The following is a 23,337-nucleotide window of genomic DNA, read 5'->3' on the forward strand; positions in this document are numbered from 1 at the left end:
CTTACAGTGAAGTGGAGTTGAGGCATTTTTATAATGAGAAACTTCTCCTGATAGTTCTTTGGTTTAGCATAAATTACTAATGTGCTAGAAAAGTCACAGAGAATCAGTGAAACTTCCACATCATGTTGACATCATACTTGTATTTCCTAACTGGGGAAAAATGGTTTTAATGGGATACACACTGTAGCAGAACAGAAAAAGCTGTGTCCTACACTCTCAATTAGTAGACATATTTGCCATAACAAGTATTTTTGTTTGTATTTGGAAAATATAATCTCCACTTCCCTGTCAAATACCTGTATGCCTCTGGAGAACAGCCAGAGAATCTCCCTGTGGCTCCCAGAATAGCCAGGCTGCTCCCCTGCAGCCCCGTGTGAGCCCCTCTGGGTTTGTGCTCAGCTCCCCCTGTGCACTCCCGCACTGTGTCACTCAAAGCACAGAAGTACACCGCCGAGTCTGCCATTCGCACTAAAGGTCTCTGTAGGTGGAAGGATTTCTCAGTCTTCACAAGTTTGGCCTGAAAACCTCTGTTGTGGACCTCCTGATTATCCGATGAGCTTTTCAGGAGAAGAACAGGCTCTTTTTTTGGATACTGGACATACCAGAAAAGATATTCTGTAGTACTGTAGGTGGTCTGGTAGGTGCAGTTCAGTGTCAAAGTTTTCTCCTCTGGCAGGGTAACAGGGCCTTCTGTCTGGGTCACTGAGTCTCCACTGGTCCCTCCTAAAATAAAAAGTAAAGGCTTTGTTGTATTGGCAATGAAAAGGAATCGTCTCCAGTTTGGTAAGCATCCTAAAACCAGGGGATAGAACACCTTAGAAATCCCGAGAAATGTTACTTACCCAACATCAACAAGATCATAAGTACCAGGCTGGAAGCAGACAGCATGGTTGGCAGAGAACCAGCAGCAAGTTTGCTTGGTAATACCACAGCTGAGAGGGCTGTTCCTCTACTTTCGTGATCCTTTGGTGGAATCTTCTAGAAAATCTTGACTCGTGTGTTAGGCAAAACAAACTGCTCTGCGAGTTCATGTCACAGGCTTTAAAAAGAGGCATGTTCAGAAATGGAAGCTGTGTCAAAGCAGCACCCACGGGGAGCAGCGCCCTCTTGTGGTATCTCCTCTGTCCTGCAGCCTTCCTCACACCTTTGAATTTGATATTTACCTTGGAGTGGATCTTAAATTGTAGACATAGAAGGAAAATAGGTATCCGGGATGAGAGGTAGAGCTCCAGGAAGGAAGCACCCAGCACCTTATGCAGACTTCACGATGGATGAGGCTTAGACGGGGCACTATTCCTTGGTCATTGTGTTTAAGATTCAGGGCAGTATAACTCCCTGAAGTCTCCCTGGACCCAGCATCTAATGTCTGTGCACACCAAATGTTAAGCTATCGTAGGGTATACTGAGAGTGGAAAATAAACATGATCTGAGTTATCTTCTTGACACATTCCCCCACCACTGGTCTCTGGAACTAGAAGATGAGCCCCTCTGCTTAGAATGTTCTCCCTTCCCTCCACTGCCCTTGCCTAGGTCACTTCTATTCATTCTTTAAGATCCAACTTACACGCCACCTTCCTGTGAAAGCACCCACCCAGCTCTTCAGGCTGAGTTGGTGCTCCTCTCTTTTCCCACTTTACCTGTGACATATCATCACTGTCATTGCTATATGATAATAGAATCATCTGTGTCCTGTTTTTCATACTGGAGTTGGTGCCCTTGGGGTCAGAAACTGAATCTTATGAATCTCAGCAGCCAGTTCCTGAGACTATACAGTTGTACAGTTCATACTTGATGTTCAAAAAATATCTGAGGAATGAGTGATTACATGAGTGAGTGGACATGTCTGGATGGTATAATTATCTTTTTAAGGAGGTCTGGTCTCCATGAGAACATGTGACCAGCTTCTTCCAGAGGCAGAGCCAGGACCTGGGTAACAGGGGCATGCAATGTTTCTCAAAGTACAGACTTTCATATAGAGAGCAATGCTCATACAGATTATTTTTAAAATTTGATGGGTCCTCATACACACACAAAAACGGGGTCAAATACAAACTTTTTCTACCCACTGGTCTTACATTTACAAAAACACCAAATAGAAAAATTCTCATGTAATTTCTACCCCCAGGGGTTTGCAAACTTGTTTTTACATTGTCAAATAGTAAATTCTTTAAGTCCTGAAGTGATTTGGTCTTTGTTGCAACTACCCAGCCCTGCAGTTACAGCACAAAGCAACCACAGTCAGTGCATAAATAAATGGGCAAGGCTTTTTTCCAATAAAACTTAAAAAAAAAAATAAGTAGTAGCTACTTCAACTTGAGGGCCAACACTTCTACACTTACAGAATTTATCCATAAACCTCCAGCAATCCATTGACTCTAGTCAGAGAAACTCATCCTTATTTCATGTTTACTACTTGTACAATATTATCATAGCTCTTTGAGGAGGCTACAGTGGAGGAAGTATAGTGAATTGATTACTGGATAGAGGGGAGGAAGGAGGAGATTTCATGATCCTAATGCCTAAGGTACTTGAGTGCTGAGGATTCAAAGCTAGAAACACAGACATGGTCTCTGTCATTAAGGAGTTCACAGAGTAGTAGTGAAAATAGATTTCAATCAAATAATCAATAAATACAGGAAAAACTGCAAGCTCGAAAGGGTAGAGTTCTGTGATTCTAACTTTCCTTCATCTTGACCTTCCTTCAGTTACTGACTCTTGGACAGTTGTACAGAAAGGGTAATATAGGAGGAACAGGGTACTTTTAAGAAACTTAATAGTACCAATATTATTTAAGTGAGAGAAAGAGAAAGTGAGAGAAAAATTAGTAAATGGGGATCCAGGTGACTGCAGGGTCAGATTGGCTATCTGACAGGTTCACTGTCATTGCAGCACTAAGGACTGCATTGAGGGGTGATAGGTGTGTCAAGTGAGCTTGTGAGCTAGGGATTCACATGGATTTTTAATTAGAAATGTGGAGGTCAATTGGGCTTTGGAGGCTCTTATATCTTCTGGATTACTTTTAGGAGGCTAATTCAACAAGACTAGGAGATAGATTGGATATGGTATTTCAAACTGAATAACTAAATTTTTAAAAAATCCAAATAACCTGTGAGTCCTAGTACACTCTAAACTAAGGTTATGGCAAAAGCTGCTACTTTCCCCACACAGTGCCCATTCTATCCTACTTCTAACTAATAGAACCACAATTTTTATGTGGGTGTCAACATTTTGAGATTAAAAAAGTTATTCTGATTGTCTAGCCTCTTTTGCAGATGGAAGAGGCTTGGAGACGTCAAATAACACTCTGGTAAATGAAAATACAAGTAGAAGCTGTTGGGTAGAGTTTCTGCAAATGATTGACTCAGGCAGCATGTAGCCCTTTGTCCTTTGACTTTTTCTTTTCTCCTAGGAAGTGTAAGAAGTGATGGATCCCTGGCAGTTTCTTGGAAGTATGAAAACAAGAGTGACTACTTAAGGACCAGAGACAATGAGCTAGAAAGACCCTCTATCTGTCATAGCATGATAAAATGAGCATATAGCCCTGGACTACATGTTATAGAACTTCTTTATGTGAGAGAAAAATAAACTCCATCTTTTAAATAACATTATTATTTGAGTTTTCTGTAACATAAAGTTGAACCAATCTCTAACTAATAGAGGTAATGTTCATTAGAAATACAAATTCTTGCCCTAGCTGGTGTGACTCAGTGGTTGAGTGCTGGGGTGCAAATCAAAGGGTCACCAGTTCAATTCCCAGTCAGGACACATGTCTGGGCTGTGGGCCAGGTCTCCAGTAGGGGACATGTGAGACGAAACCACGCATTGTTGTTTCTCTCCCTCCCTTCGCCTCTGTCTAAAAATAAATAAATGAAATCTTTAAAAAATACAAATTCTTCATTTTATCAGAGACTGAATGAGTAAGCCAGGATAGATCCTAACAATCCAGGCCTTCAGAGGGGCTCTAGGTGACTCCGACACAGGTGATGTTGCTGGTGTAAGATCTGCATGTGGCCACCACAGCCCTGTGCAAACTTTGCTCCACCACCTCTTTCACCAAACATGCACATCAATACAAATGCCCTATTTTCTCCACAACACATTTTTGTAGTATCGAAATTATATCAAGAAAACTATATTCCACATGTATTTATTGAACTAGGAGCAAGAATAAATGGATGCAAAACTATTAATTATTTGGTAACAGAAGTACCCACTTTCAAAAAACATCTTAGGAAGTGGTAGTGGAGAACATACCTCTGTCAATTAGATGGGGGAAACTATCAAAATTGAGGCTGAAATCACACTATTCACTGACAGAATCAGATTCAGATCTTTGTAATTTTTACACAACGTTTCCACTGATCAGCTTTACAATGAAAAGTTGGCTGAAAGAGCCTTAAGATCCTCCCCAATTCTAACGCCTGATGAATCTTTTTCCTACACAGTCAAAAAGAATGGCAAACATCCTCCAGGATATTGCATAAATGTTTACAAAATTGATTTAAAGATATTTTGTGCATAAAATAGAGTGAGAGATGGAGGAGAGCAGAAGGATGGAAGAAACTTTTGCTTCTTCCTCAGACAGAAGGGAAAAGAGAAGAGAATGTTGGGGGGAGCAATGTATGCATTAGAGAGTGCTAGGAGAGAAGTCTGGAGGATGATTTGGGCTGGATATCTGCAAAAATGCACCTGGATATTGGCCAGTAGGAAAGAAAGAAATATTAAAGCTTTTTGAGCAAGGAACTGATGTTCTTTAAAGACACTAGATAGGTTTGAAAAGTTTGTGAAGAAATTTAAAATTGTGGTTAAACAATGTCACCTAACTCTAAGATATGAAAGGGCTGTCCACTGTCTCACAACAAAGAGGGAAAGAATCGAGTTCCCTTAATATTTGTAAGCATTTGTCCACACACAACAAGTATATCTAAAAGCAGAAAATGAAACCAGAAACATTGCTGTCTTTGAAGTGTGAACTGTGAGGTTAGCTAAGTGGAATGAAAGAAAACACTTTTTTTATTCAAAAATGAAATAAATGAAAAAAAATGTACTTATCATAAATAGAGTTGTTCCAGGAGCTGGAGGATGGTTGAACATTAGAACATCTATTAATAAAGTTCTTCACATTGAAAAACAGAAAATCCATGTAACAATGCTACATGGTTACTACAATGCTGTCCAAGATAACTAAAATAGTAAACTTCAAAATATATTTTCATATAAAATATCAATTAATTAAAAAAATATCTAATCCTGTTACAAGATAAAGAACATATTTTCAAAACCATCAGTAAACACTATATCCAAAAGTCAAAACAAATGCCATTTATTTTGAAAGATAAGATTACTCATAAATATTCATTAAACAATCTCTCAACAATAATAGTATAATAGAAAAAGAAAGACTCTATTTATAATACCAAGAAAATGTAAATGCCTGGGAAGAAATTTAAGCAAATTAATAAAACTAGAAAGCTTTTATATGAAATCTAAAATAAAGAGGAAATGTAGATTTTATACATTCATAGGAATTAATATTAATTAATATTAATAGGAAGATATAGATTATAAAGTTTATAGTGCTTAAAAATAATTTTAAATTAAATTTAAAAATAACCAGAAAAGAAAGCAATTTCATAAAGCTTTGAAAAAAATGCAATCTGGAAAAATAGCTTTTTTCCTTCCTATCTGAAATTGTAAGAATTATCATCTTTATATAAGGTTCACAAAGCACATAGCTGTGTGTCAGTGCTCTACTTCCAGTACTATCAGACATTAGTCACCATTTTTGTATAACACTCAATGTTTTGAAACCTCAAATAAGAGGTAAAGACCTATACATTCTCATTAGGCAGAGAAAATTACATACAGAAGATTCAAGTTCATTTCCACTGAAACAGTAAATGCTAGGACAGCACTTCTCATAACATGTGTTTGGGGATCACTGGAGGATCCCTCAAGTCTTTCAGGTGGTCTTCAAGGTAAAAACTATTTTTAATAATAATACTATGATATATATCATTTGGATTTTTCACTATCTTGACATTTACATTAAAGGGGCAAATGAAATTGTTGACATCTTAACACAAGGAAAATCAATGACACCAAAATGTGCTCGTAGTCATTGTGTGCACTTACCAGCACCACATACTTACAAAAGAAAAAAAAAGTTTGACTTAAGAACATTTGTGATGAAGTAAAGAAAATAAATGATTACATCTTGACCCTTGTATATACATCTTTTTACTATCCTGTGTGATGAAACAGGAGGTACACGTAAAGGACATCTGTGGTATACTGTGCATGACGGTCGTCTCAAGATAAAGAAGTGTTACTTAGAACATTTGTTCTTACATGAATTTATTTAACATTCCTTTACTGAGTATATACGGTGCACTGAACATTGTGTTAGAAGGCTAGGTACAAAACAGAGAGAACCCAAGCACTCTTCTCTGGAACATTTAGCCCAATAAGAAGAGGAGACAAGCCCCAGTTTAGTGCAATGTGATCGGTGCCAGGATTAAAATAAATACACTGCACAGTTGTTAGAAATGGAGGGTAAAGTGTAGCTCCAGAGGTCATGAGATGCTTAAAGTATAAGAAGCCACTTGAACAGTGGAAATTGAGCATCAGTAGCTGTAATAAACCCTAAAACAACTTTAGGACTTGTCATCTCAGGGAAGTTGCCAGGTGTTCAATGGGCCAAAGAATATTGAGATATCCTCTTCAAGGAGAAAGATATGTAGCTGCATCTCACTCCACCTACTGCAGGAAAAGAGGCACAAAAGGGTAGGCCTTTTTGGATTTTGGAAGCAACATGTGCCACATGTGGGCATGTGCTGCTTTGACCTATTCACAGAGTCACCTATAAAGCCACCAGTTCTGAATGGGAGCAAGAGCAAGAGGAGACTCTACAGCAACTATTGGCTTTGGTGCAATCTGCTCTATGATTTTGGTCTTATGACCAAGCAAATCCAACACTGATACTTGTGTTTTCATGGTAAATAGGATAAAGGATTTAGAAAGCACTCATAGGAGAATCACAGCATTATCCTCTAAAATGTGGGAGAATTTATGCCCATTTCTTCAAATAACTATTTTCCTTTGGGAAACAGCTTTTGGCTTGCTAATTGACCTTGGGAAAGCCTAAATGCCTAACTTAGAAACAACAGGTGACTATGCAGCCTGAACTTCTGTTACGAATCAAGTGTTGTCTGGCCTACTTAGCCATAATGTTGGTCATGCCCAGCAGCAATCTATCATCAGCTGGAAATGGTATATGAGAGACTGGGCTCAGGAAGACCCAGAAAGTCCAGATAAGTGCCTCAGATTCCTTTGACACCAACTTCTCTAGCATTATCTACCCTCCTTTAAACTGTGCCTATAGCATCCTAAGGAGTTCCTTACAATTAGTTAACTAAGGAAGAAAAAAAAATAAAGACTACTTTTCATACAGAATTGCACATTTTCTTGGTGCTACACAAAACTAGTACTATAGTTCCACCAAAAGCCAATACTGAAGGAAAATCCCCCCAAACATCAGGTGATACACTTTGGTTATCTACATATTTAGAGAGAGATGACTAGAAGTACTGATCTACATTGATTCATCAGCAGTTACTAATGGTTTTGCTGGGTGGTAAGAGAATTGGAACAGGATTTGAAGATTAGTGACTAGAAAATCTAGGGAAGAAGTATCTAGATAGACCACTCAGAATGGACACACATTATAAAAATAATTATGTTCCATCCCAACACCAACCAAGGGAAAACTTTTGCCCACCTCCACCCAGCACTCCTACACTCCCTCAAGCAATCCCCTACCATTTTCATGTCCATGGATCATGTGTGTAAGTTCTTTGGCTACTCTATTTCCTATACTATACTTTATATCCCCATGGCTATTCTGTAACTACATATTTGACCTTCTTAATTCCTCACCACTTCATCCATTCTTCCCCTCCCCTCTCCCATCTGGCAATCTTCTGGTAATTAATTACTTTTCTCTTGCTTTTAAGAGTCTCTCCTTATTTTTAAATTTTGGCCTGTTAATTATGATGTGTCTTAGAGTGGGCCTCTTTGCATCCATCTTGCATCCATCTTCTTTGGGACTCTGTGTGCTTCCTGGACTTCTATGACTATTTCCTTCACCAAATTAGGGACATTTTCATTCATTATTTTTTTCAAATAGATTTCCATTTCCTTCCTCTTTTTCTTCTCCTCCTGGAACACCTAGGATGCAAATGTTGGACCTCCTGAAGTTGTCCCAGAGGATGCTTATACTATCCTCATGTTTTTGAATTCCTTTTTCTTCTTGTTTTTCAGATTGGTTGTTTTTTGATTCTTTATGTTCCAAATCATTGATTTGATTCTCAGCTTCATCCATTCTACTCTTGTTTCCCTGTAAATTGTTCTTTATTTTAATTAGTGTATCCTTCATTTCTTACTGGATCTTTTTTATGCTGCTGAGGTCCTCAGTAAGTTCCTTGAGCATCCTTACAATGAGTGTTTTGAACTCTGTATCTGATAGATTGCTTACCTCCATTTCATCTACTTCTTTTTCTGTAGTTTTGATATGTTCTTTCAGTTGGGCCATGTTTCTTTGTCTCCTGGTTTTGGCAGCCTCCCTGTGTTTGTTTCCATGTAGAGCTGCTTTGACTTCTTGTCTTGGTAGTGTGGCCTAATGTAGTAGGTTTCCTGTAGGGTCCAGTGGCATAGCTTCCCCCATCACCCAAGCTGGGTACTCAAGGTACGCCCTTTCTGTGGGCTGAATATACCCTCCTCTTGTAGTTGAGACTTGGTTGCTACTGGCAGATCAATGGGAGGGATTTACCAAGACCCATCAGCTGCAAGGACAGGCTGTAAACCCTGACAACTGACCTCTGCCCTCTGTGGAGGGTCAGCTGTGCAGGGGCAGGGTGGTGGTGCTCCAAAGTTGTCTGTGGCTGTCCACTTGGTACATCGGCCCTGGGGTTTTCTAAGTGATGCAGGCCAAGGTCAGCCTCCACCTGTGTTTTGCCCAGGGCACACTACCTGAGCTGTAAAGCAATCTGAGATGGCTGCTACTTGTGCTGGGCTTGGAGATTCCCAGGTGAAGCCAAGGTGTGACTCTAATCTGCCTGCTGCTAGGGCTCACTAAAGTCAGGTGTTGTTTGTTTGATAGGATTTAGGAGCTAAGACCAGCCATTCTTAGGGAAAATCATCTTAGACGGGCCCATGAGTTGGGTGGGATGGAGCCTCTGTGGATCTCCAAGGTGGGTCAAAAGTGTTCACCAGATTGATGGAGTCTCAACCTGGCTGGTTGAGACCAGCCTATTGGCTCTGTAGGGGAAGGGCTCAGCCAAGAGACAATGGCCTCTGCTTGCCCCAATGCCAGACACTTCTGTGTCTCCTTATGTAATACCACTGGTGCCCTTCAAGCTGCCACCCTGGTGCTGGAACTCAGAGGGAGTGAGTTTGAGTAAGTGAGCCCATGTGTGGGTTCCCCAAGAGGAACTACTTGGGACTCCAGAAGGCCCCTCTGCTGATTCAGTCCCTGCTGGTTTTTGCATCTAGAAGTTGTGGGGACTTATCTTACTGGCACTGGAATCCTGGGCTGGGGGTCCTGGTGTGGGGCTGGTACTCCTTGCTCCTGAGATATCCTTCCCAAACTTTTATCCTCGTGAGTGTGGGGCACCCTCCTCTGTGTCTGCATTCCTCCTACCAGCCTGGTGGATGTGGTTTCTTCAATTCTGTAGTTGTCAGACTTTCATTCAATTTCTGATGTTCCTGAGTGATGATTGTCCTATATTTTAGTTGTAATTTTCATGTGGTTGTGTGAAGAGGTGAGCCATGTCTGCCTACATTGCCATCTTTATGGGAAGTCAAATGATACATTCTATGGATGTGTTAGCAGCTTTCCCAGCCACCCCAATGCTTGCTCAATGATCCCACGAACAAAGTGGCCTTGTTAGCAGGATGGAAGGTATGCATGAGCTCAATAGCACTGATTTCCCATTATTAAGTTTGACCTCACTAATACTACTTCTGAGTGCCCAAATTGTAAACTTCAGAGACTAACACTGAGATCCTGATATGGTGACATTCCTCAGAGGAACTTCCCAGACACCTGGTGATATGTTGACTGCATCAGACATCTTCCATGATGGAAATGGCTAAAATTCGTCCTTACTGGAATAGACACACACTTGTGTATGGATTTGTCTCACTGTTTATAATGCTTCTACCAGCATCATCTTCATAAACTCACAGAATGCCTAATCTCATCAAGATATTTCCCATAGCAATTGTTCTGACAAAGGAACTATTTTCATAGCAAAGGATTATAGCAGTGAGCACATGCCCAGGAAACTATCTAGTCTTACCACATGCCTCATCACCCATAAGTGGCCAGTCTGTTAAAATGTGGAATGGCTTACTAATTTGGTTAAAACTCCAACAGGAGTTAAACTCCATGAAAAGATGGGGTTCTGTCTTGCAAGATGCAGTATATGCTTTATATCAGAGATGATTATATGCTGTTGTCTGCCCCTTAGCCAGAATACATGGGCCCAGGCATCAAGGAAGCGGCCCTGGAAGTGGATCCTCACTATTATTAACAGTAAACCCACTAGCCAGAATTTTGCTTCCAATCTTTGTAACTTTTACCTTTTAGTTTAGAGTTCTTATTCTCCTAGTGGAGAAATGCTTCTGCCAGGAGACATAACAATAATTCCATTGAATTGGAAGATGAGATTCTCATATTGCAATTTGAAGCATATGTGTCATTGAACCAGTGAAAAGAAAAAAGAGGTTACCCCCCTCACTGGAGTTATTGATACACTATTACCAAGGTGGGGGGGACTGGATTGCTGCCACATAACAGATATAAAGAAGATTATGTCTGGAAACCAGGGGATTTTTCTGGGGAATCCCTACAGTAAAGATTAATGGAAAGTGAGCACAAGAAATAAAAAGGCAGGATTATTGATGACTCAGACACTTAAAGAAGGAAGATTTAGGTCACTCCTCAATGTGAATAACCACAATCCACTGAACTTATGGCAGAGAGCAGGTGAAATATAAAATGTGTTATAAAAGAAGGGAGCTGTCGATGCCAACTGCAGCCTCATGGCCATATCTGGAATCAAGGATTGTAATGGTTGTCTGTGTTTTCTCTGTGCTCTTTATATGTATGTGATCCTGTGTGTATGCTATTATTTTCTTCTCCTCATAATTTGCACATACAAATTGTTGAAGATTAAATCTATAGTTTAGTCTGTATATAACAGCATATTCAGTAGCAATTCATCTATATTTTAGAAGTGATTAATATAGCCAAAAATTCTTAGTGACTGTTGGGACTATAGGCTTCCTCATTTTGGGAAAAGGATGAGAACGTCTTCACTTGTTCAAAGGACAGCTTTAGCTTATTAGATGGAAATATGGAGGAGCCAAGTCATTGTTATTTGGAAGTTCAAATATGTGTGGAGGCATGCGTGTGAAAGATCAGTAACCAGGAGGATGAGTGTGCCATTATCAATTTATTGCCTTATAACCCCAAACTTAACCTCCATTGCCCTATTTGGGATTCTGGACCTGGACCTTGTAAACACTACCCTTTGCCAGCTGGTATGATATTAAGCTTTGTCCATGGAGGGAACTGGAAGGGCCCTGGAGAAAGAAGAGGCTTCTTTTCCTGGTTCTGCCATATCTGGCACACCTCTTGTTTCTGCAGTGTTTGCCCAGCCTGTGGGACACCAGTGACACCCCTCCAGCAGAGTTCATTGACAGCTCCACAGGTGGTTTCTTGGCAAGTTTCAGGAGCACAACAAGCCCAGTTCAGCTGCATCCTTTTGCCAGCTTCCTGTACATTTTGTTGAAACCCTGGAGGGAGTTTTCCTGCTTGCCAGCCTTTTCCTCTGGCACCTCAGCAAACTTCACCATCACCCACCAGGGTAGCACCACACTCTCCCCGCTGACACACTCCCCAATGAGGTCTGAACCATTAGTAGGAGAGGAGGGTATGTATTGCTATGTGTTACCTACTTTGGAAGTTCGGGTTAGTCCTAGTGATGAGAACTTCTCCCTACATATGCTATTCCTATGTTCTTTAGAGATTTTTTCACTCATTAGTAATTAATTCTCTTATTATTTAGCAATTGTTTATATTAAACTTTCATCATTAAAATTATTGTTTTCTTCTTATTATTAGACCCTTACTGAGGTAGGAGTCCAGGAGAAGAAAGACATTAGATGCAGAAAGACCAGCATCACAGGTCATGTAACAGTATCATACTTTTAAGCAACTTCACTTAAGTGTGTGGTGCCAAACACACGGGGGTGGTCGGGTGGCAGAGGAGTTGGGGAGGTGGGACTGTACCACTTAAACCTGGAGAGTCCCTCTGGGCCAAGAAAAAGAATGCCTCTGTTTTTCACGCTATGCTATTTCATTGTTTATTTCAAAAGTATTTTTCCAGGTAACAGTAGGTAAAATAAGTACACTAGCTAATTTAAAAATTAATTTAGGCAGACAGTAATAAGAATTTTCTTGGACAAATTATTTTGAGGTTAATCTTTAGCTAACAGGCAACTGATGATATTTTATCTAAGAAGTACACTCAGTGTTGGTCTTTAGAGAGAGAATGCCCCACTGTGGCCATGCAGAGAACTTACAATGAAGTATTTGCTGGGTTTGTGATCTGCTTCCTTTGTAAACCAGGCACTGTGGCACTCAGTGCACAGTAATACACAGCTGAGTCTTCCTCTTGAGCTAATTGTTTCTTCAGGTGGAAGGATGCCTCACTCTGGTTAAGGTCAGCCGTGAAACCTTTGGTGCTGCCTCTTGAGATGTGTTTCAGGAGAAACTGGAGGCTGTGTTTGGGGTACTGGACATACCAAAAGAGGTAAGGACTCCCAGAATATTCGTAGTTGCACTTCACTTGCACGGAAGTCCCTTTAAGAACTGAGATGTGGTCCTCAGGCTGAGTCACCGTCTGGGCTCTAATTCCTCCTGTAATACCAATTCTAGATCAGGGATCATCTTGCAGACAGAGGACAGTATTTCTTTAAATTGGTTCTAAATCAGAAGACCATAGAAACAGAATAAAAAGGAATTTTACTCACTGAGTGTCAATATGATCACAAGCACTGAAGTGAGGATGGGCTTCATGTCTGAGCTGAGGAGACACAGGAGGCTTTTTTCTGGACACAGGTCGGCCACATGGACCCTGGCAGAGCGGTGTGTGCATTTACCCAGCATGTAAAGCAAAAGTGTTTCCTCAAAGGGCTGGCTGCTTTCTGACTTTCTCCTAAATTCAGTTTGTGATGTTTCTTCCTGTAGAGGCTGAATATGGTACTGCAGATGATCTTGGGTTTCAGGAAGCCTTTAAATTCTGAGCCAGAATGGAGCAGGAGTGGGGTGTCAATGGGGTCGGGGTGGGGGGGAACTCCCCCACAGTTAATAAGGCCAAGGGTAATGCTATATTAGGTGAAAAAGCATGTCACCAGAAGGATCCAGAAAAAGATGTCAATGAAACAGAATAGAAAGTCTAACATACAAAGTACTAGTGGAAAAGTAGATATAATAAAAATGGGGAAAAGAAGGAATGGTCAATAAAATATACCTTCATGAATATAGAATCATTTAGAAATTAACAAATAAATTTGAATGCTTACTTTAATATCTGTTGCAGAAAATTCCAAATGAAGATAATATTTAATATTTTTATATAAAATAAAAGCTATTTTTTTCATAAATTTACAGTGGTCATAAGGGAAAATATCAGACTTCATAGAGATGTAAAATTTCATACAGGTATGTTAACTAAATGTTAAATATTACCAGATCAAATTATTTTTCCATCTGTCATCATTGATTCTGACCTTTCCCACACCAGGAATGGTCCATTAGAAATTTAGTTATAACAAAGGAACAATTAGTTGACCTAGGAAGAAGGCAGTTCTAGAAAGGTGGTAGGTTGAAAATATCCCTGATCCACTGTGCTTTGCCAGGGACCTCTGTGGTGACCAGCCAGGCAGGCTCTGCTGAGAGCTCAAGCAAGGTATCCCACTTGGGTCTCATATATAAATCTGGGGTCAGGTAGCAGGGAACTCCAGAACAAAGAGCAGAAAACTGGATCTTGGACAGAGTTTGGTTCGTAGAGATCAATGGACCTTGAAGGAGGAAGCATTCTCTTGAGAAAGCCTCTCCTCTAGCTACCAAATAGCTGAGAAGAAAGCGACAAGTAGGCTGAGTCTCATCTGTCCTTCATGAAGAGGAGGACATGGGGATCAGAGAGCCGAGAGGTCTCCTAGGATTTCCACACGTAATGACACTGCTTCTGCTACCAGTGCCCATCTGGCTGCTACACTGCTGACCACAGGAACAAAAACCTCTGGCTTTGCACCTTCATATGACTGACTCCACTTAAAGTGCCCTGGTAATCAATCACATCAGGAGGAGAGTAAAGGTAGGGAAAGGATACCTCAGAAAGCAACAGGGGCCTTGTCTGGGTCAAGTATAATCTGAAAAAAATTATCAGGGTCAGTGATCTAATTTCTTTAGTGAATAATCAGGGCACATAGTTTAAAAAAATGACAGAAATCATTTACAAAAGAAAACTCTCACAAAGACAGAATATCTCATTGCATACACTATTCATTTACTCATCTTCATGCAGTAATTACAATTCAATGAAAGAAAGAGAATTCTGTGAACTTCAGACTGTGGTCATCATGAACAAACACAATGTCCTCAGCGAGTCCTTGGTTGATAGAGAAATGGTATATGTGTATGATGGCCACCCTTGTTACAGGGTGCAGCCAAGAGGGGGGGACCCCAAATGGGCATTTGAAATGCGGTCCAGAACTTAAGGTGTCCAGGAGATTTTAAGATGTCTCCATCCCCCACCCCAGGGTGTTGGTTGGGGGAAGGGACAAATGGAGCAGGGCCATTGAGAGCTGTTTTGCATAGCAACAGCCTTGCAGCTAACCTCTGGCTTGGTCATTTAACATATCTATAGCCTTTGGCTGGTTGCTTGGATATGTTAAATAGCTGTGATCAGCTCTAAGCCAGGGGAATGGAAGTAACTTCCCCACCCAGATGTAACTGGGGGGGGGACAGGTCCCCTGCGTTACAGCGCCTGCATGGGAGCTCAGAGAGGATTGGCTCCAGGACATGGGGCCACGCCTGCCCAGACTCATGATGGCAGCCCAGTAAAGCTGGAAGGATACGAGTTCTGGCATGTGAAGCCGAGTGTGGGAGGAGTCGGAAATGAGGCTGCAGAGGAAGATTGGCTGTGGGGATTTAAAACCCAGATTTGGTGGCCATTGAGGGGGAGAACCATGCTGCTTTAAGAGAGGAGAACCATGTGCAGCCCTGAGAGGAGGAGAGCCATGCACAGCCCTGAGAGAGGGAGAACCACGCACACTTGACGGAGTGGAGACTCCTGCAGCCCTGAGAGAGGGAGAACCACGCACACTTGATGGAGTGGAGACTCCTGCAGCCCTGAGAGAGGGAGAACCACGCGGCAGCCCTGAGGGAGAGAACCATGCGTCTTTAGCAGAGTGGAGACTCCTGCATCCCAGAGAGAGGGAACCACGCGGCCTGGCAGAGTGGGGACCCCCACAGCTTTAGAAGGGGGAACCACCACCTGGTTTTAGCAGAGATCCCGGCGACTCAGCCGAGGGTGCTGGGAATCCAGGGAGGTCTCCCAGTCGAGAGGGATTACTAACTGAGAAGAACTAGAGGACTGCCTGAGCCATGGACTTCTATTTCCTTTCCTGAGATACGGTACCCTGGACTAAGCAAAGGGGGAAGGAAGGAAGGACTGTGTGTTTGTGGGTGTTTTAAGGGACTTTGGGATTTTGGTAAAGACATTAGGTCACTACTTTAAGTTAGTATAGCATTAAATAAACATTTCCTTTCCTTTTCACAAATCTCTGGCATTGAGAGACGTCTTTCCTAGGGTGGCGGACATAACAGACCTGGGGCCTTCTTTCAATAATAGTATATCATCCCAGGCCCCCCTTGTTGTGTTCTGTAACACCCTGACCTCATTTCTGTCTCCCTTCTGCTGTCCAACATGTTCCTCATACACCTGCAGGCACACCTGGCTGCTTCTGCCCTGTGACTGTGAAGTTTAGGCCACATTTCGAAATTCAAGTAACTGTATCCTATTTTTTTCTCTCCAATTTCTTTTTTTTTCTCTTTCCTCCTCTCTCTCTACATATGTTCATTTTCTCCTATTTTATCTTCTCATTTCCTTTTCCCCTGTTTTTCTAGTCTCAGAAGAGATATAATAGAAGGTAGATATAACTAGGATAATTTTGAAGTGATAGTAAATGTTCCTATATAAGAATTTTTAATCATGAGAACCAAAACTGTAAGTAGGTAAGGTATGTGTTTTCTATGAGAGCTTCCAGCTTTACCATGGCCCTAGCTGATGCTGTTGGCTTGGAGAGTCATCTGTGTTATCCCCATCACAACAGTAGAACTTCCTGGCAGATAAATATACAGAAATTCCCCCTGTTTTTATAGCATATGACTAGTTCACATGCTCTCCTCATTGTGGCTAACCCTCTTTTAAATTTTAAATAAGATTCAACTATGTCAGAACTTGAGAAGAATGTTTCTGATTTAGAGTAAATCCTACAGTGCCTCCTAGTGATCCAAAACCATCGGGACAAGTAGCCCATCAGCCCTCATTCCATTCTCTCCTCAGGACCATCCACACATTATCCAGGGCAAAAAACTATAAGCTAGAAGGGGACTTTTTTTTAAACGTAAACTGGTTTCCCCTTCATAATGTCATTTAATAGAGGTTACTATCTTAAAATATATCATCAAATTGCACCTTTAGGGTTAACTGTGATTTCTTCAAACTATTTCTAAATAAATCCACAAAAACTTATTGAAGATCTTCTAAAAGCTGGACCTTGTGCTATATTTTAAGAAATTAAAAAAGGAATGAAACTTTGTCTCTATTCACAAGATATTGCACTGTGTATAGTAGGAAAGATGAACATGTGTGTGCATGTGTGTGCATATATAAAGTAGTACCCAAAATTTTAAAATGAACCCAGAAATAAGGAGACATTTCTTATAACTGAGAACAGTTAGACAGAGATTTCATGAGAACATAATCATTTTGTGTTTGTTTGTTTGTTTTAGACAAAATAGAAATGTTACAAAGAGATGAAGTAGAGATATTAGCTTTGGAGTAGAATACACTTCCTAGATGAAGATAAAAAACAATGAAATGAACAAAATTATAGAAAGAAATAAGGCAATATGAAACATAATAGCCTAATGTTTATTAATTTATTATTCTTAAAAACATGAATATATTCTAAAAATACATGTATGTTAAATACATGTATATAAATTTTTACCTGACTACAATGTTCAAATGCAATGTTCAATTGCAATTTGAGTTATGGTACTCAATTATATGTCCTAATTAGTTATTGATGTTACCACACTTGCTTCATAATATTCCATAAAATGAATTTATCACAGCTCTGTACCAATTCTCTGAGAAACACTATGTATGTTTCTCATTTTTCCCACTATTACCCCCCACGCACACACACACAAATGCTACCTTAGATGTAATGAGCTTGTCTCTTTAGCAGAGGCCACAATGAAGTGAACAGAAAACTATGGGGCTACTTGGGATAAAAGCACTCAAGGTAGGGGAATGAGTACCTGAAAAGGCCCTGGGGCTGGAAAATGATGCCAGGTCAGAACAATAGCAAGTGCAGTGGGAGTGAAGAAAGTTAGTAAGAGTGAAAACAGCTGATATCATAGAGGCATAGGGAGCCAGATGAAGAGCCTTGTAGGTCATAGTAGAGTTTGCTTTTCATGTGAGCATGATGGAAAATCACTGCAGAGTAGTGAGCACAGAACCCACATGACCTGAATTGTTGGGAACTACCCTGCCTGGTATCAGAAGCTGTAACCCCCACCTAGGCTAAGGCTGAGGGAACGCCCTTGGAACCGTAAGCCAGCTAGGAGACAAGCTTATCTCCCTGCCAGGAGCACTGCTTCTGCTACTTCATTCATAACTGAACCCCAAAGCTTGGTCGGTTAGCCAAAGACGGGTAAGATTCCCCAAGGGGGGAATGATCTAAGACAGGTATGATCACGTGGGAGGCCCCCAAAAGAAGGAATTTGGGGGCTACAGCAAAAGGGAGTGATGGACCCTCGCTCCTCGGTTTTGACATAGCCTGAGTCCTCATCCTCTGGGAGAAAATCTCCTTATCTCTTGGTTGCCTTAGTTCCCTTGCTCCACCAAGGCCTGAAACAATGACAGGGTGGTGCAGCTCTGTGCTGAAAAGGGAGGATTCCCTGGGTGATCAGGCCTAAGAAAGAATATGTAAAATCCTGTGAAACCTGCTTTGTTTAGAATGCTCTCAGTTGAATGAGAAGGGTCCAAGGAGGAAGTTAGTTTGTTCCTTAAAGTTTTACAGCTGTTTGACCCTGACTCAAAATAGGCCCTCAGACTTCCTTGTTATCTATTGTTTGATCTTTACTTCCTAGTAATGAGTAATGAGCTTTTACCTGAATTCTTATGCAAACGAAACCGATAAAAAGCCTCTTCGGAGGGGGAATGGGGCCCTCTCCCCACCAGGGAGGGTGGCCAAGCAGCGCCCTCCAGGAGAGAGGGTGGCCAAGGCGCTCCCCATGTGAGGAGTGGCCCTGCTGTTCCTATTCCCCCACAGGACCTAGTTGTCTCTGTGTATGTTTTTCTCGCGTTTCAATGAGCCATCCGCAGCGTTCTGTGATCACTGCTGACTGGTGACCCATGCATCACTGAATTAGGTTTGAAAAAGGTCACCCTGCTGTGTGGAGAACAGACTAAAGAGGGACAATGATGAGAGAAGGGACATCAGTAAGGGATATTGCCATCAACCCTGCAAGAGATAAGAGTTGTCTGGAATGGAGGAATGTGGAGTGGTAGAAGTCAAGAACCCTGGTCAATTCTGGGTGCACTGTGAGTTTTGCAGAAAATCACTTTCACACTCGAAGAGATAATGAAGCACACACTTTATTACCCGGGGGGGCCCAGGGGTTAATTCCAAATCCTGAGCCCACCAAGCTGGGTTAGGAGTTCTTTTTATATACCAGTTACACAAGCAGAAAGGGAGGGGGAACAACTGCTAAAAGCAAGCGAGCATACAGAGGCAGAAGCGAAAGGAAGGTCAGCATTTTGGCCTTGAGATAACGTTACCGTGATAATGTCTGCCCAGCTCCTTATCCAAAAATAACTTTCACTCAGCTTTTTCCCGATAAATCTTGCAGGTGTTGTTACAGGGTGCAGCCAAGAGGGGGGCCAAATAGGCATTTGAAATGGGGTCCAGAACTTAAGGTGTCCAGGAGATTTTAAGATGTCTCCATTCCCCCCCACCCAACCCAGGGTGTGGGTTGGGGGAAGGGACAAATGGAGCAGGGCCATTGAGAGCTGTTTTGCATAGTAACAGCCTTGCAGCTAACCTCTGGCTTGGTCATTTAACATATCTATAACTTTTGACTGGTTGCATAGATATGTTAAGTAGCTGTGATCAGCTCTAAGCCAGGGGAATGGAAGTAACTTCCCCACCCAGATGTAACTCGGGGGGCAGGTCCCCTGAGTTACAGCGCCTGCATGGGAGCTCAGAGAGGATTGGCTCCAGGACATGGGGCCACGCCTGCCCAGACTCATGATGGCAGCCCAGTAAAGCTGGAAGGATACGAGTTCTGGCATGTGAAGCCAAGTGTGGGAGGAGTCGGAAATGAGGCTGCAGAGGAAGATTGGCTGTGGGGATTTAAAACCCAGATTTGGCGGCCATTGAGAAGGAGAACCATGCTGCTTTAGGAAGGAGATCTGTGCACAGCCCAGAGAGAGGAGAGCCATGTGCAGCCCTGAGAAGAAGAGCCATGCACAGCCCTGAGAGAGGGAGAACCACGCACACTTGATGGAGTGGAGACTCCTGCAGCCCTGAGAGAGGGAGAACCACGCGGCAGCCCTGAGGGAGAGAACCATGCGTCTTTAGCAGAGTGGAGACTCCCGCATCCCAGAGAGAGAGAACCATGCGGCCTGGCAGAGTGGGGACCCTCACAGCTTTAGAAGGGGGAACCACCACCTGGTTTTAGCAGAGATCCCGGCGACTCAGCCGAGGGTGCCGGGAACCCAGGGAGGTCTCCCAGTCGAGATGGAGTTCTAACTGGGAAGAACTAGAGGACTGCCTAAGCCATGGACTTCTATTTCCTTTCTTGAGATACGGTACTCTGGACTGGGCAAAGGGGGAAGGAAGGAAGGACTGTGTGTTTGTGGATGTTTTTAGGGACTTTAGGATTTTTGATAGACATTAGGTCGCTACTTTAAGTTAGTATAGCATTAAATAAACATTTCCTTTCCTTTTCATGAATCTCTGGCATTGAGAGACATCTTTCCTCTGGCGGTGGACATAACGGACCCGGGGCCTTCTTTCAATAATAGTATATTATCCCAGGCCCCCCTTGTTGTATTCTGTAACAGTGTTACAGAGAATTTTGTTTATCAAAGAAACTATAGATCAAAGAAACTACAGATCATTTACGGGACTTTCTTTTCCTGCCACATGAGGAAATAGCTGATTAGATTTCTCAGTGAATCAAATGGGATCAAATATGAGAAAAACTGAGAAGACAAGGATGAGTTTAAGGTATTCAGCCAAGGAAGTTAGAGAAATTGCTAAACAGAGTTACCTTGCACCTGAATTAAAAAAGAGTTCACAAGAAGCAGGTGTGAGGTAAGGTGGGCTAAGTAGCTGGAGGGGTTGAAATGAGAAGATCGACTTAGAGTGAGGCTGTTGCTTCTGTGTCCACCTCTGCTGACACGGCGCAGGCTCCTCCTGTCCAAACTGAGACTCTCACTCAGGTGTTCGGAGCTGGGGGTGGCATATTGCACAATCTGAGGTTTTCCTAGGATTCCCGCATGCACCCACACAATGTGGCATCTTTCAGAGCACAGAAATACATAGTAGAGTCTCCAGGCTGGCAGGCTGGGATGGTGAGGCTGATGAAACTGGCTGCTTTCTGGAAGTTCAAAACATACTGACCCTCTGTCGCATTTTCCATGTTGTAAGACTCCTGATCAATAAGGAAAATCATTTCCCCACTTGGTGTTTGTTTGTACCAGAATAAATAATGACTATGATGGCTAGCTTCATATACGATTCAAGGTTATAGCCTCCTTCTCCAGCATAGAAATTGCAAGCTGGGGTTGAGTTACCTTCTGGGCCATGTGGGATCCTAAGAGAGAGAGAAGAGAGAGAGAATGAATTATGCTGATTCTCCTGGTGGTAGCTTTTGACTTGTAAGGAACTAATGTAGGACTCAAGAGTTCTAATTCCCCTGCCCACTTGATAATAATAATCTGCTCCTACCCCCAGACTTGGGAGCTGAGAGGAGCCTGAGGCTGTGTTTGTGGATGTCTGTACCAACCGTACCCAGGCAGATGCAGCTCTGAGTCCTCTCAGCAGGTTAAGGAGCAGCATGTTGGGAGGTCTTCCTTTGAGTGAACTGTGCTATGTTCTATTTCAAGTCAGGTCTAAATGCATGGTCTGTGCCTGACAGGGCACATGTACAATCACTGAGCTGTAAGATGCTTCTGTGCCAGAACAGGAAGTGTGATTTGCTTGTATCAGTTTGCCTATGTTGCCATGGCTTGTTGACGTGGCTGGAGATTCTAACCTGCCTGTTTAGTCTTTTAGTTACTAATTAACAATTCTACCTGGACATTCATATGAGTTAAATTGAATTGTAGGATATTACTGATTCAACCATTTGCTATATTCAGACAGTGCATCTAAGGTGGACTTGTAAGTTTCAAAAGAAATACAATTTATTATGATTATGGTGACTTCTGGGAAGAAATAATCATCCATCTTTTAGTCTGGTGGGGTTTTTGTTGTTGTTGTTGTTGTTGTTGTTTGTCTTTAGTCAAAATCTACAGTAAAAAATGGTCACAGATTTTTCTTCCAGACAGGAAGGTAAACTTCCCTCTCAATCACCCTAGCTTTTCTCCCTACACTTTAAGGCATTGGTTTCTGGGGAAATTATACTGGATAAAGTTACCTGTCTGTTTAATGCTATCACAACAAGTTTCCTGGTGGACAAACTTTGTCCATGTCACTAAGAAGTTTGTGCTAGAAAAATCTTGCTTTCAAATCTTTAACCCTCCAGTGAAAATGAATGCAGTCAGACTCACCAGACCATGCATTCTCATGTTTTCATATCAAAAAGGTAGCCATTGAGAAACTGCAAATATGTCTTCATTCCACTGTGGCAGCAGCGGTGGCTTATCCGAGGCCTTCACTGGGCCCAGCACCGCAAAGCTTCCATTTCAGCAGCATAGAACTTGGTGCCTGATTTAAACGCTTGGCATTAATACACTGCTTCCTGATTGTGATTTAATTGACTGCAGCTTTTAATCGTCTATTTTTTCTTTTCCCTAGACGAATATAGTAATTTAGTGACATCTACATGTCCATGATGCATTGTGAGAAAATAGGTTTTGTAAAAGCGCAGGATGGCTCAACTAGTGATAAAATATCAGAAAGTGGTTATTGGTGGGAGAAGGGATTTAACTGGAAAGGAGAACAAGGAGACCTCTGAGGTAAAGGAAGTGTTCAGTACATTGTTTTGTTACATAGATGTATATAATTCTCAAAACACATTGCACTCACCATTTAATTTTGTGCATTTCATTGTGGGAAAGAAATTATATCTCAATAAAAAATGAACCAAAATAAAATGAAAGATGAATGGAGAAAATTCATTTTTCCTTTCTGCTATTGTTACAGAAACTTATTTGTACTTTACTAATTGTCACAGAGCAGCAGCTATAGTTTGCTGAAATTAAAATGTACTCCCAACCCCTGTGACAACAGCCCAACACATGTAATCAACAAAGACTAGCTGGACATTAATATGCTCTGAGAGTAAAAATAGACAAGTACAATGATTAAATAAAATGGAAGACCATACATAACTCTGAATATAAAGATCAACAGCTACACATAATATGAATAAATCTCACAAAGGTAAGAGTGTATTTTAAAAGCCAGAACAAGAGAATATGCTAAATGACTCTGTGTAGCCTGCGAACACAGAGACATCCAGTCTGTGCCATCAGATGTCAGGATTGTGGTTAGTTGGTGTGGTCCAGACATGTGACTTGATCTAGATGTTGGTTACCTGTGTTTTTTCAGTTTGGGACAATTCATCCAGCTCTATAATTGTGCAGATGCACATGTCTTTGTGTATAGGTTATTTCATTTTGGTTTTTATTTGTGGACGTGAATTTACTTACCATAAAATGCACCATTTCTCTA

At 41.6% G+C, this 23,337-nt stretch overlaps 1 gene segment (V, D, J or C); it reads right to left on the bottom strand.

Annotated features, from left to right (window-relative positions):
- Positions 1–220: 220 nt before the first annotated feature.
- LOC118498509 overlaps positions 221–23,337 on the bottom strand; it is a 28,552-nt gene continuing 5,435 nt past the window's right edge. The window contains 1 exon segment of the V gene segment in view: positions 221–723. Coding sequence covers positions 221–723 — 503 coding nt within the window.

Source organism: Phyllostomus discolor, chromosome 1, assembly GCF_004126475.2.
Source record: "Phyllostomus discolor isolate MPI-MPIP mPhyDis1 chromosome 1, mPhyDis1.pri.v3, whole genome shotgun sequence".
In the NCBI taxonomy this organism is placed as follows: Eukaryota; Metazoa; Chordata; class Mammalia; order Chiroptera; family Phyllostomidae; genus Phyllostomus; species Phyllostomus discolor.